General features: G+C 31.8%; 1 protein-coding gene across 2 annotated transcripts; it reads right to left on the bottom strand.

Moving 5' to 3' along the window:
• Window positions 1-695: 695 nt before the first annotated feature.
• LOC111395945 (WRKY transcription factor 6-like) lies at window positions 696-3,110 on the bottom strand. 2 transcript variants are annotated; one of them, XM_023022180.1, is made up of 6 exons: window positions 2,610-3,110; window positions 2,415-2,513; window positions 2,153-2,320; window positions 1,760-2,059; window positions 1,558-1,671; window positions 696-1,468 (listed from the first exon to the last, which is right to left on the bottom strand). In XM_023022180.1, exons 1-6 carry the CDS (start codon window positions 2,898-2,900, stop codon window positions 833-835), a joined length of 1,608 nt encoding a protein of 535 aa, XP_022877948.1. In that variant the 5' UTR covers window positions 2,901-3,110; the 3' UTR covers window positions 696-832. The 2 variants fall into 2 exon arrangements, with proteins under 2 accessions (XP_022877948.1, XP_022877947.1); XM_023022179.1 differs by having other exon boundaries at window positions 1,760-2,320.
• Window positions 3,111-14,949: the final 11,839 nt, after the last annotated feature.

The raw sequence follows: 14,949 nt of genomic DNA, 5'->3' as shown, positions 1-14,949 counted from the left end.
GATCCGATCTTGACAAGATATGAAGTAAGAATTTGAAAATGACTTTTCTTTTTTTTATCCTTTTATTAGAGGCGTGAACAACACTTTCATTGTCGTGATCTGATAGTACAGATTGAAAGAATCAAAGGAAGTTGCCTTGAAGTCTCATCTATAAAAGTCGCATCCAATTTATTGTCATTTACGTGTCAAACATTAATGGCCGAAGTTATTGACTTCTATTCCACAAAAAAAGACCTTTCAAACGTTTGACGACTCAACTCTCCAAATTGATTTTTTTTTTAATTCCCCCAAATCAGCAACTCCCCTTGTATAGGGAAACCCATTTGGTCTTTTTTTTTTTTTTTTTTTTTTTTTTTTTTTTGTCATTTTTCAATTGAAAGCTGCGAAGTATAATCTGTTGTAACTCTGGCAACATTTTTTGTACACATAGCAGTTTGTTTTCCAATTATTTGAAACCGACACTGTGAAGGTAAAGATCAAAACCAATGACATTCTGCCAGGTGTCCATTTGTGAAAAAATTCTGTGATATTAATCACCTAAAAATTTACCCTAATTAAGATTTTTCAGACATTCATGCTTAAAATGGCGAGCCATTAAACCTAAAATGGCAATTTGTGCTGCGGATAAAGGACACCGTTAAATATATTTTTGGATTCGAAAGCGTCCTCATTTGTGTACAATACATAAAACAAAATATATGAACAGGTAAATTCACATTAGAGTCTCATAGTTTAAGAAACATAATGAATGAAAAATCAGAAATAAAGGTATTTTGATATATAAGTGTAAAAAGAAAAAAATTGCCACAAACAAATAACTGAAACGGTAGGATTAATTCTCCAGAAAACTGCTGGACTTGTTGCTAGTGCTTGTATTGTTATTGGGAGTGTCACCAATGTCTGGACGTGAGCCACCCATGATGGAGGTGATTGCCGCGGCAAGGGCGGCAGTGAAATTGGGATCAGCTGTGATCGCTGCAGTGGCGGCACTTATGTCAGCGAAGGAGTGGTGGTGCTGCGGTGGCTGAATTTGTTCAATATTCTGAGAACTTTGTAAACCCGAAAATTTGGACTGGTTGACCATGGCTTGCCCAAAAACCTGAGGCATTTGCGAAGTTGGAGCTGAAACAAAGTTTTGAGGAGGGACTGGGAAAGGGACTTGGTATTGAGTAGGGGGTACTCTTTGGAGTTGTAATGGATTTGGACTGTGAGTTAGGTCTAAAGTGACCGTAGGAAAAGGAGCGGAGGCAGAAATTGTTGCCATGTTTGATGAATAAGGAAGAATAGTTCTTGCAAGAAAATTGGGATTCATCAAACCATCTGCACTGGGCATAGATCCTGAAAGAAGCATACTAGCTGCGGCCGACGTGGTTGACGCCATGGCCATGGCGGCCGGAGGCAGTGGATGATTATGGGTTCCTTCATAGGTTGTGGTCAAGATTGTTTTGTCCTCGGCACACCTTTGAACCTGTGATTAAACATAACATAAAATTAGACTAAAAGGCTAAAATTACATTGAATTCAGAAAATTTATTTCTCAAGAAGATGAAAACATACTTGTTTGCGCACTGGACAACCGACTGCCATGGTGCAACGATAATAAGCTCGTGGACATGGGTTTCCTTTTGCCATCTTTTGGCCATATTTTCTCCATTGGCATCCATCAGAAATCTGCAAGTAATCAGAGATAGGGTAAGATCTTCGATATCGAAATTCAACTAAATTTCAAAGAAAATTAACGTAATAAACTCATAATTACCATCGGAGCTTCTGACCGAACTCGAACCGAAACACGAGCTTTCTTCATGGTAGCCACGGTGGATTGATCGACCGGCTTCGAGGGATTCAACTTGGGAATCTTGTTAGGACCACAACTGTCTGATTCTGGACTCTCAACACGGCCAATCTTTTTTGTAAGGGATCCAGAGGGTGTTCTTTCTTCTGTTGAAGTATTAGAGAGATCATCAATTTCCCTGGCAGGGCCTAAGTCCAAGAATTGTCTTTGAACTGTTGCCCCTCCATTTTCTTCTTTCTTCTCTTGAGATTTTCTGTCTAAAATCTGAACCCGATGTACAAGTAATAGTATATTATCATCACAGCAACAACGAAAAAAAAAATACAGATTGAATTCAATAATTAATGCAAATATTACCTCTCGTTCTTGTGTGCCATCATGTGCTGTTGAATTTTGCTGCTGTTGCATTAACGCCACAAGATGCATCTGCAACGCACTATAATTGCTGCTAACCTGACTTAGCATCCCTCTTAGCCTTTGATTTTCAGCATTCATTCTTTCGAGCTCGACTTTCAATTGTGTTAGCTATATTACAGAAAAAGAAAGACGATCTAATTAAAAATTTAAGTTAAGACTAAGCAAACTGTAATTAAAATTTAAGCTGGATCTCCTCAATTACCTCATTTATTGCTCGCTTATCTTCTACCTCAGATGAAACGCCATCGTCCACCGTTAATTGATCACTTCCATTATTAGCAGTAACAAGTTGCAAACCGGTCTATACAGATATAAAGTAACAAAAAACCTAATAAACACCAGTAATAATCTAAACTGCATGGCCAAAAATTCTTATATGATATCCAATACTACTTACGTTAACATCAGGTTCCTTTGCTGTGAGTGCATCTTCCTTTTTGACAGCCATATCCTTGATGGGCCTATTCTTATCGGAAAAGAAGTCTACTTCTCCTAAAACCACCCGTTTCTCATCGGCCGGAGATGAAGTAGAATGTTCTTCTCTACCATTCAGATTCACCGGAAACATTTTATCGATACCCTCTTTAACATTTAACCTTGGGTTCATGTTAAATCCGAGATCTGCCTTGCTCGTGAAAAACCCAGTAGGATCAGAATTTTTAAGCGTAAGGCACCATCCTTTGTCCATAAATTATCTAGAATTCAATATCAAATAGAGCTTCAAATGGGGAAAATGAAAACGATTGATTGTTTATCAGGAAAATGAAGAGATGGGAAGGTCGAGTCTGCGAAGTCTTCATCAAGCGCGATTAGCAAGTGTATATAAAAATGTTGGAGGAAGAGAGAGACAAAGAAAACCTTTCGCGAAGACCTTTGACGATTTGGTACGGGCGTGCGATCTGAGTGAGAAGGCCAAGGAGGATTTGATAATGTTATCGTGAGTCAGTATTGTTGCCAGGTTTCATTGGGACCCACGTATTAGAGTAAAAAAAATTTCCTAAAAAATGTGTAATTGAAAATTTTTTGAAAAAAAAAAAAAAAAGAACTTTAAAGATTTTATATCAAACGTGAGATTAGCAACTTGTAAAAACTGGATAAATTTCATTCAAGGTAACTATCTTTAATTTTTTTTTAATCCGACAGTTAAATTTTAGTATAATTACAATTGCGTACCCACACTTAATTTGATTTCAATCGAATAACGATATTTAAATTTTATTTCAAATAAGATAACTTTGTCAAATTCTACAAACAACAATCACTGGCATGATAATCATTAAAGGATGTTTATCATATGTAATCGTTACTCACTGACACGATATAAGTACAATTTTATGGAAATAAATTGTGATGTCATTTTATCAATTGTTATATTATCGATTTTCGTCGATCCAAGTGATGGAATTAAACAATAACCTATGAATCCCTCAAAATATTTTTACGAAAAGGGGTTCGAATGCTTATAGCTATCGTGAATAAAATTTATCTTGTAAAAACTAGATTTATGATAGCATTCAAATTTAAATTTAAATAAATTAAAATATCTTCTTAATAATTGAGATTTTTTCGTTTAAACTTTAAGGACTGAATTTGACTGGTTCATAATGAAGAAAAAGAGAGGGGGAGTAGCTGTACGAATCCAGCTGCCCCGTGCGATCCGGCACTTTCCACGTGAGGAAAAAGAAAAGGTAACAGAAAGTAAACGGATTTGATGGCCAATATATTTTCAGGTGTGAAATTGTAGAAAAATAAATGGGAGCTTAGACTTTGGACTTTGCCCGAAATTTGTTAGTACAATTATTTTCTTCACTAAATAGATTTTGGAGGAAATTTCACAAAATGTTCATTTTTACTAGTTGTTTACAAAAATATCTAATTTTAAATAATTTATATCAAAATACCCTTATTAACAATTTATAATTTCACACTAAGACAAAAAAAAATGACATTTTTGCAATATTGTTATTGACCAATAAAATTTTGACACATAACCTGTCATATTTATTTCAAAAAGTATACATGTCAAATTACAATAAATGCTATATTTTTCATTGATTCAGAGATGTCGAGAACGACATTTTTAAATGTAGAGAAATGTCATGTTCAAAATGAAATGTCATTCTAGACAAATAAAACAGTATTCAAATGTCGAGAATGACATATGAAATGTCGAGAAACATTATTTTAATGTAGCTTTTCATGGAAGTCACTTCTCAAAATTCGCGACATATTGAAAAAAAAAAATCAAATGTCGAGAATATCATTTCAAAATGTAACTTTTTATTAAGGAAATAATAAATAAGTTGGCACTAAATTTAAATGAGTGGACACTTTTTAACTTATACTCTTAAAATTGGACGTCCTTTAAAATGCCCCTAAATTTTGCATAATCGCTGTAGTGCACGCATTTGGTATTTGAATAAGCAGAATGCCGGCCCTTCTTTTAACATTTTATTCAAGAAAAGGAGCCTTAGAGAAGAAGAAAAGAAAAAGTAAAAAGTTAGATTCTGTACACATGCATGCAGCATGCATGTATAGTATATTCAAGAAAAAGATTAATTGAAAACGTGGTTAAATCAATCCAGCCAGGTTGGCTGTTACTGTGGAGCCAAAATTAAAAAGATGGCTGTAACTTTTTGCCCAATTTCGTTGTGTGGAAACTTTTTGAACCAATGCCAGACCAAGCATATATATGAACATTTTTGTTCAACGTGAAATCAACAAAAAACATGTCTTCGTTGTGGAAATGTATTGTACAGTACGTCAAGTTTATATTTATGACGTCAATGAAAATCCTACTAACTTTATAACATGTTCGCACAAAAAAAGGTTAGATTTTTTGGTAAATAAGATTGTGACTAGATAATATATAATAAATGTTAAAATTTGACCCAAATTTCATTGGGTATATGTGGATTTGTTGAATTGAACTTTGAATAGGTCAAAATATGGACCAATGAAGAAAAACGCCGCATTACCACTAGATTACCGAAGAGTTTTTCAATTGAAAACTGCCGCTCATCTACTACCCACCTAGTGCTCAACCTGCACTCTTGCATCTCGCTTATCACGAGCCTAGCACTCGAGCACCGCTCTTACGCCAAGATTATATTTTTTATTCTACACATTTTTTTATGCTATTTTCATCTTTAGGAATCTCATTAGGATTTGATATGTACCCCTATATATAGTTGGCTATTCTTTGCAATTAGAACATGTTAGACATTATTATAAATACAATATCTTTGTATTCTTTTTCTATATTATAGTGAATTCTCCTTTCTTATAGTGAATTCTCCTTTCTTATGTCAATTTCTTGTGTTCTTCTTTTGTTGTGATCACTACTTTATATCATGCCATAATCTCGTTACTCTAACAAGTGGTGTTAGCATGCATAACTATATAGTTAGATTGTCAACAGTGATACCAGAGCTTAGGGTTTGATTCGTTCGATGTTTTGCTCTTGTAATGGTAATCAACAATTATGATATTTTGCTTTTGGATCGCATCACTAAATTCTTGTTGTGGTAGGTAAAGATGCAAGCAGTGCTCCCTCATATGGATTCAGACGACGTCTTGTTGGGATTTGACAAGATATCCTCAAATTGGCCGATGAAGAAAAACAACATAAGGATCGAAAGGCCCTATCACAAATTCATTTTCATCTTTTGAATCGTATTCTTCAAGGACGTTTTGAGTGAGAAAACCGCGGTTACATTATGATTGAAAATTGGAGCAATTATGTATGATGAAGAGTCTAACTATCAAGTTGCGCTTAAAAATAGCGTTTGTATTCAACCGTAAGACAGAATGTACATCTCTAGAAAATCAACTTGTCGTTTTTAAAGAAATTGTCGTTAATTTGAAAACTTTGGAGGTTAAGTATGATGAAGAGAATTTTAATTTGATTTTAATGTGATCGTTGCCTACTTCATATACTTCATTTAGAGACATGATATTATATAGTTATGACCCTCTCATCCAAGGACGGATCTAAGGGGCGGCGTCGGGGATATTTTTTATTTTTTTTTTGCTAATAATAGATAGAATTTTTATATTATATATTTGATAATTCATATTAAAAACAAATATCTTTGGTATCTTAGCTGGTTAGCAATTCCATTATTGAATTGGAGGTCCTGTGTTCGAAGACTCCAAGGGCAATATTTTTTAAAATTTTTGAATTTCAATAATTTTTATTAAAACAAATGCAAGGAAAGTGATTTGATCTTGCTACCTTCCTTAAACATATTGACCGCTTTATCATCATGATTCTTATTGAATTTTAGCACATAATGTAACAAAATAATATATGTTCAATTTTACTGGTTTAATGCAGGTAGAAACATTTGAACCGATACTTTGTCCCTCTTCTTGATTTTTTCTTTCCTTTTTTTCCCTCTAATTAATTGATTTGTGAGTTTAGTCAATTAATGGTGGATGAATTTGTAGAAAAATTGGTCTTAGTGTCATAAGAAATCTTTCAACAAAATTTATTTAATTAATAAAAGGTTCTACTTTTCGATCACAAAAAATCAATTGCGAAAAAATGGAATCATACAAGCACATAAAATTGATATAAGAACATAAATAATTATAATTTTGTTAATATAATAATGCTTGTTTAATTAACTTTAATTGTAAACTGAATATTGGCATTTTCTTAATATATATTGCCTGTTTAATTAAAAAATAAATTAGGGCATTTTGTAGATTATGGAATTATTTTTTCATCCAAAATGAAAGTTCGTATCTAATTCTAGTTCTAATTGTGTATCTAGTTCTTCTAGTTTTAATCTGTATGATTTTTTAAAATATTATTTAATTAAATATTAATAAACAACCCCGCTATCACAGACATTGGCCGTCGATAGTAAGCTTTCAATGTTCGCGATCTGCTCTAGTCGAACTCGACCACTAGATTCGTCCCTGCTCTCATCGTTGAAGAAGTATATGATGCTTTGTTTTCAAATAGGAAAATGAAGCATCTTGTTGGGTCTGAGGCATAAGGATAAAACCTTATTGTTCATAGTGGTTATGAAAGGGACGGGTTGAAGTCTAACTTCAATAATTAAAATTGTAATTATTGTAAGAAGAAGTGGCAAATTAAGAGGTTTGCTACAATATGCAGAATAAAGAAAAGTTAGCTGCAAATTAGAAGAGAAGACAATAAAAAATTTTAGGTGAAGCCAATGTTGCAGAAAATTGTTTGAGTGATGGAGAACTTTGGATTATTTTTAACAGTGATTCTAAACTTAACGAGAAGTGTATTCTTGATATAGTTTGGATTTTCATATGTGTCCCAATCGAGACTTATTTTCAACATATGTAGAAGTTTCTAAAGGTGTTGTAGTTATGAATGTACCTGTAAAGTAGCTAGTATGGAAAGAGTCGGACTTAAGATGTTGGATGGGACTATAAAAAACTTGATGAAATAAGGGATGTTCCAAATTTGAAAAGAAATCTTATTTCCTTAACTATTTTTTATTCAAAAGAGTACAATTTCATTGGTGAAGGTGAAGTCCTGAAGGTTTGTAAAAGTGCCCATGTTGTACTAGAGAGGTAGCAAAGGTCCCAATTATGTATCTTGCAAGGTTCTGTAGAATCTTTAAAGATCAATCAGTTGAGGTTTAGTATTTTGGTATATATTCAATTTGGTACTGCATTGTTGGAGTTTCGCTTGGGATCCGTGTTTAGAAATGCATCTCAGTTGAGTTTAGAGATTTTGAATAATGTTGCTTTGCCACCGCCAAGAGCGATGCCATTGTATTCAATTGTTAAAGACAGATTTAGAAAAAAAAATATTAGGCCTCCACATAGGTACAATGAAACTGATTTAGTTGTGTATAATTTAAGTGTGGTTGAAAGTGTTGAGTCCAATGAAGAACCTTCAACAAAAGCATTTGTGGTATGATCTTGTTTCAAGGCGTGGTTTTGCCCTGTTTGGTTATTGTTGATTTATTCTGTAATTTTGTTGTTTGTGTCGATAATTCGAGCAAATTTTGAGAGCTTAAAATAATTTCTTGGATTCATTTATCCTAATTGGATTTTGTGGATGGGGAGGAGAATTTTGTTCGATAGAAAATTTGTTAAAGTTCTTTTTGAAAAGTTCAATTTTTCCTTGCAATGAAATTTGTCTCTAGGTGGAGAGTTTTTAAGATTGATACATTGCATGAAATTTGGTTCAAGATGGAGATTTGTTAAAATTTGACCTAAATTTCATTAGGTCTTTGTGAATTTATTGAATTGAAGTTTTAAGAGGTCAAAATATGAATCAATGAGGAAAAAACGCCACATTGCCTCTAGTTGGCCACATCGCTCAAGCAACGAGACAAAATTTTCAGCAAAGAGCTACCGCCCGGCCTATCGTCTGCCTGGCACTCTAACGACGTGCTTGCTACTCGCCTATCGTAGACCTGATGCTGAAGTGCTGCACTTGTTCGGTTCAATATTGTTTTCTTTATTCCATGTATTTTTTTATGTTATTTTTTAGGACTCTTATTAGGGTTTGATATATATATATATATAGTTGGCTCTTCTTTACAATCAGAGCAAGTTAGATATTTTTGTAAACACAATATCTTTTTATTCTTTCTCCATATTATAGTGAATTCTTCTTTTATCGATTAATTTTCTGCATTATTCTTTTGTTGTGATCACTACTTCATATTATGTCATATAATATTGTTATTCTCTAACAAGTGGTGTTAGTGCAAATAACTACTTGATTAAAAATCAACAAAAAATTTGTCTTGCTGAAATTCATTGTTCAATCTGTCAAGTTTATAATTACGACATCAACGTAAATCCTAATAACTTTATAGCATGTTCGATAAGTAATAACCCACAAAAAAAAAAGTTAATTTTTTTGGTACATAATATTGTGACTAGATAATATAACAAAGTGTAAAAAAATATTAAGTTTTGAAAAATTATTCCATATTTTAGTGTCTGCGTCCTTGTTTGAGCCTCATTCTTGTCCCAAAAAAAAAAAAAAAAAAAAGGATTTTTGGATAGTATATTGATAGAAAATGTCAGGTAAAAAATTAAAAAAAAATTCTACTTGTACATAATTATTGCAAATAATGGTGTCCATAATGTGATGTGACAATCATCCGGTTGTTGATGTGCAAGTGTGAGATTTGAATTAATGGTTGGATCCAATACCACGTGTAATTATGGATACCATTATGTAGACAATTATGTACATTTAACACTTCCCAAAAATAAAGAAAAGTCATAAATTGCGTATAATATTATTTTATTGAAAAATATATGATTAAAATAGGATCAAATCACTATTAAATAATGTATTTTGATGGAAAAAAAAAGGCTCAAACAAGTGCTATGTTTTCAAAACGCAATAATTGGAAGGTGTCGTTTTAAGACCAAAAGGCATAACCGTCCACTGAAAATGTTGATTTCAGACTCAAGGTGTCTTCCATGTCAAACATTAAAACCATCATTTCTTCCCAAGTAGAAAACCATAATGTGCATACACTTCCTTGCTCCTTAATTTCTCTCGTTTCTTCATGATTACAGAACCTGGAAAATCTCAAAAAGTTTGAAGAAAAAGTACATTTTCATCCCAAGTAGAAATAGGAAATGCAGCAATAATGTACATTTATTAATTTTATTTATTATTTTATCTTTTAGAAGAGAATTAATTTTTCGTAAATATAGATCAAGAGCCATCATCAAAAACCTCTTATTATATTATATTATATTATATTTTGTGTGTGTGAAAATCGCACTAAAAATAAGAATTTCATTATTAAGCAAGATTACCAAACCTTATAGTAATTTTCTTCTTTTAGTACAAATAATCATTACTGGTGATGCAAGATAAATAGTGCAATGAATTTCGGAAACAATTAGTTGTCATGAGATTTAAAAATAATAGATAATATAAAAGAAGATTTTTTTTTTTTTTAGTTTTTATACTATTTATTATTTAATTCTATTTAAATATGAGCACCAAATATGCATTAAGCCCCTGTTTTTACAGAATTTTTTTACAATATATTTTGTGAAAAATAATTTTTTTTAATAATGTTGTTAAATGGTAGAAACAGGTTGTCAATATATGAGCAAAAATATTTTGTTGGAAAAAAAAAGTAATTAAAAATAAATTTAAAAAAAAAGGACGAAACATGTACTAAAATTTTATTATTTTTATATTCGATCCCTTCACTCCATCAACAACCTAATAAGAGCTGTATGTACTCTCCTAGTAAGCACAGTGTGCAGACAATTCTTGTTCTCTAGTCTGTTGGGGTACATCCTGCAATTTACCTTCCTCACAAAACTCTAAGAACGGGGTATTGAAGACCCTCAAAGTTAGGGTTAAACCCTCCTTTTTTTTTTTTTTTATAACGAAAGGGGGGAAAAATGAAAAAAAAAAATAACAAAAATATTAAATTTAAATCATATTTTTATTATTTTTTAACCACATATTTTTTTTTATTAATCTACCATTTTAAAATACAATTTTCAATAAAAATGAGGTTCAAACAGACTCTAAATAAAAGAGAATTTTTTTTTTTAAATATGAATTAAATTGAGGAGCCTGTGTAATTTTTACACATTTTCCCCAACCCAAAATAAATAATGTAGAGCTAAACTATTTCACAACGGATCACAATAGCATAGTCTTAATTGGAATTAATTAGAAATGGAAACTAATTTTTTTTATGCAAAAAAATCACCAAACCTCATTAGCCAAGTTTTATGCACCATAGAGAGCCGGTAACAAGTCAATTGTTACAAGACATTGATTCAAACACTCACTGCAAACGTAAATCTTTATTAGCATTAAAGACGAGACTTGTAGATTTCAAAATAGAAAAATGCTACTTTGACCAAAGAAAACTAATAGAAGCAGTGCCAAAATCCTAAGTGGCATGAAATGATTTGATGAAAAAGATAATTGTGTCTTAAACAATACAATGATAGAGTGTCGTATGACATTATATTAAGTATTCTGTCACTGTAACATGGTTCAAAATAATATAATATGTTTATTCATAACAAATTTTGAGTTGAGATAAAAATGATATTATATTTTTGTTTGATGGAGATTAAAATAAGTTTGTTTAGTACATTTTGATAAAAGTTGATGAACTATGTGATTGAAAAATTATGCATCATTTGAAATATGTAATTCAAATTAATTTTTGATTTGACTTAAATTAAAATTAAAATTTTAATTCCTATCAAATAGTGGCTATATATGACGTTTATTAATTGTGTTAGGTTTGAAAATAAATAAAAATTATACGAAGTATAAAAATAATAGAAGTTGAGTACACAATAAAAAAAAAAATTGATTGGTGCAAAAGTATTTAATACTCCTCTAGGGTCATTAATTAGATACGTGGGATAGCTCTTGACTTGGAAAAACCTACTTTTTCAAGTAATGTTCGCAATTTTCAAAATGATTTCTTTAAATTTCAAGCGTTTAACACCGACTAATCAATCGCATTCAATCCTTGTAGCCACTCTCGTAAACTATGTATATAGATATTAAAAAGAAAAAAGAAAAAGAAAGATCCATCAATCATTTTCAACGAGTAGTGCAGATAGTCTTAATCTTAATTGAAAAGATTAATAAACTAATACCAAACTAATTTCAACTCATTTAGGTGATAATTATATCTCCATATACAATAATTCATTGTGTCAAACCCTAACTTAGTCTTGTTTAGGGGTGTTAACGAGTCGAGGCAAATTGGCTTACGAGCTGAAACTCGAGACTAGGACTTTTTTAAATCGGTTTTTTTTTTTATTTTATTTGAGTCGAGCCAAGCAAAAGTTCTGACAAAAAATTGAGGCTTGACCCAAGCTTTCGGCTCGAGCAGAGTCGAGCCAGCCCTTTTTTTTTTTTCATGGTGCCTATGGAAAGGTAGCGTGCTGCCTTTTAAAGGCAACATGCGCATGCTGCTTCCTTCTTCTTCTTCTTCCCTTTTTTTTTTTATTTAATTTTTTTTCACTTTTTTTTTTTTTTTTTTTTTTTTTTTTTTGGGGGGCATTTTACTACTTACGTTAACATCAGGTTCCTTTGCTGTGAGTGCATCTTCCTTTTTGACAGCCATATCCTTGATGGGCCTATTCTTATCGGAAAAGAAGTCTACTTCTCCTAAAACCACCCGTTTCTCATCGGCCGGAGATGAAGTAGAATGTTCTTCTCTACCATTCAGATTCACCGGAAACATTTTATCGATACCCTCTTTAACATTTAACCTTGGGTTCATGTTAAATCCGAGATCTGCCTTGCTCGTGAAAAACCCAGTAGGATCAGAATTTTTAAGCGTAAGGCACCATCCTTTGTCCATAAATTATCTAGAATTCAATATCAAATAGAGCTTCAAATGGGGAAAATGAAAACGATTGATTGTTTATCAGGAAAATGAAGAGATGGGAAGGTCGAGTCTGCGAAGTCTTCATCAAGCGCGATTAGCAAGTGTATATAAAAATGTTGGAGGAAGAGAGAGACAAAGAAAACCTTTCGCGAAGACCTTTGACGATTTGGTACGGGCGTGCGATCTGAGTGAGAAGGCCAAGGAGGATTTGATAATGTTATCGTGAGTCAGTATTGTTGCCAGGTTTCATTGGGACCCACGTATTAGAGTAAAAAAAATTTCCTAAAAAATGTGTAATTGAAAATTTTTTGAAAAAAAAAAAAAAAAGAACTTTAAAGATTTTATATCAAACGTGAGATTAGCAACTTGTAAAAACTGGATAAATTTCATTCAAGGTAACTATCTTTAATTTTTTTTTAATCCGACAGTTAAATTTTAGTATAATTACAATTGCGTACCCACACTTAATTTGATTTCAATCGAATAACGATATTTAAATTTTATTTCAAATAAGATAACTTTGTCAAATTCTACAAACAACAATCACTGGCATGATAATCATTAAAGGATGTTTATCATATGTAATCGTTACTCACTGACACGATATAAGTACAATTTTATGGAAATAAATTGTGATGTCATTTTATCAATTGTTATATTATCGATTTTCATCGATCCAAGTGATGGAATTAAACAATAACCTATGAATCCCTCAAAATATTTTTACGAAAAGGGGTTCGAATGCTTATAGCTATCGTGAATAAAATTTATCTTGTAAAAACTAGATTTATGATAGCATTCAAATTTAAATTTAAATAAATTAAAATATCTTCTTAATAATTGAGATTTTTTCGTTTAAACTTTAAGGACTGAATTTGACTGGTTCATAATGAAGAAAAAGAGAGGGGGAGTAGCTGTACGAATCCAGCTGCCCCGTGCGATCCGGCACTTTCCACGTGAGGAAAAAGAAAAGGTAACAGAAAGTAAACGGATTTGATGGCCAATATATTTTCAGGTGTGAAATTGTAGAAAAATAAATGGGAGCTTAGACTTTGGACTTTGCCCGAAATTTGTTAGTACAATTATTTTCTTAACTAAATAGATTTTGGAGGAAATTTCACAAAATGTTCATTTTTACTAGTTGTTTACAAAAATATCTAATTTTAAATAATTTATATCAAAATACCCTTATTAACAATTTATAATTTCACACTAAGACAAAAAAAGGACATTTTTGCAATATTGTTATTGACCAATAAAATTTTGACACATAACCTGTCATATTTATTTCAAAAAGTATACATATCAAATTACAATAAATGCTATATTTTTCATTGATTCAGAGATGTCGAGAACGACATTTTTAAATGTAGAGAAATGTCATGTTCAAAATGAAATGTCATTCTAGACAAATAAAACAGTATTCAAATGTCGAGAATGACATATGAAATGTCGAGAAACATTATTTTAATGTAGCTTTTCATGGAAGTCACTTCTCAAAATTCGCGACATATTGAAAAAAAAAAAATCAAATGTCGAGAATATCATTTCAAAATGTAACTTTTTATTAAGGATATAATAAATAAGTTGGCACTAAATTTAAATGAGTGGACACTTTTTAACTTATACTCTTAAAATTGGACGTCCTTTAAAATGCCCCTAAATTTTGCATAATCGCTGTAGTGCACGCATTTGGTATTTGAATAAGCAGAATGCCGGCCCTTCTTTTAACATTTTATTCAAGAAAAGGAGCCTTAGAGAAGAAGAAAAGAAAAAGTAAAAAGTTAGATTCTGTACACATGCATGCAGCATGCATGTATAGTATATTCAAGAAAAAGATTAATTGAAAACGTGGTTAAATCAATCCAGCCAGGTTGGCTGTTACTGTGGAGCCAAAATTAAAAAGATGGCTGTAACTTTTTGCCCAATTTCGTTGTGTGGAAACTTTTTGAACCAATGCCACACCAAGCATATAAATGAACATTTTTGTTCAACGTGAAATCAACAAAAAACATGTCTTCGTTGTGGAAATGTATTGTACAGTACGTCAAGTTTATATTTATGACGTCAATGAAAATCCTACTAACTTTATAACATGTTCGCACAAAAAAAGGTTATATTTTTTGGTAAATAAGATTGTGACTAGATAATATATAATAAATGTTAAAATTTGACCCAACTTTCATTGGGTATATGTGGATTTGTTGAATTGAACTTTGAATAGGTCAAAATATGGACCAATGAAGAAAAACGCCGCATTACCACTAGATTACCGACGAATTTTTCAATTGAAAACTGCCGCTCATCTACTACCCACCTAGTGCTCAACCTGCACTCTTGCATCTCGCTTATCACGAGCCTAGCACTCGAGCACCG

This window comes from Olea europaea, chromosome 6 (assembly GCF_002742605.1).
Source record: "Olea europaea var. sylvestris chromosome 6, O_europaea_v1, whole genome shotgun sequence".
NCBI lineage: Eukaryota > Viridiplantae > Streptophyta > Magnoliopsida > Lamiales > Oleaceae > Olea > Olea europaea.
Note: the sequence above shows the minus strand (reverse complement) of the source record. Positions and strands in the feature narration are given on the sequence as shown.

Coding starts and splice junctions, on each gene's coding strand:
- LOC111395945 (XM_023022179.1), bottom strand. CDS start 2,900: ATGGACAAAGGATGGTGCCTTACGCTTAAAAATTCTGATCCTACTGGG. Junction 2,514..2,609: donor CAAAGGAACCTGATGTTAAC/GTAAGTAGTATT, acceptor ATATCTGTATAG/ACCGGTTTGCAACTTGTTAC. Junction 1,469..1,557: donor GTTGTCCAGTGCGCAAACAA/GTATGTTTTCAT, acceptor GTTTAATCACAG/GTTCAAAGGTGTGCCGAGGA.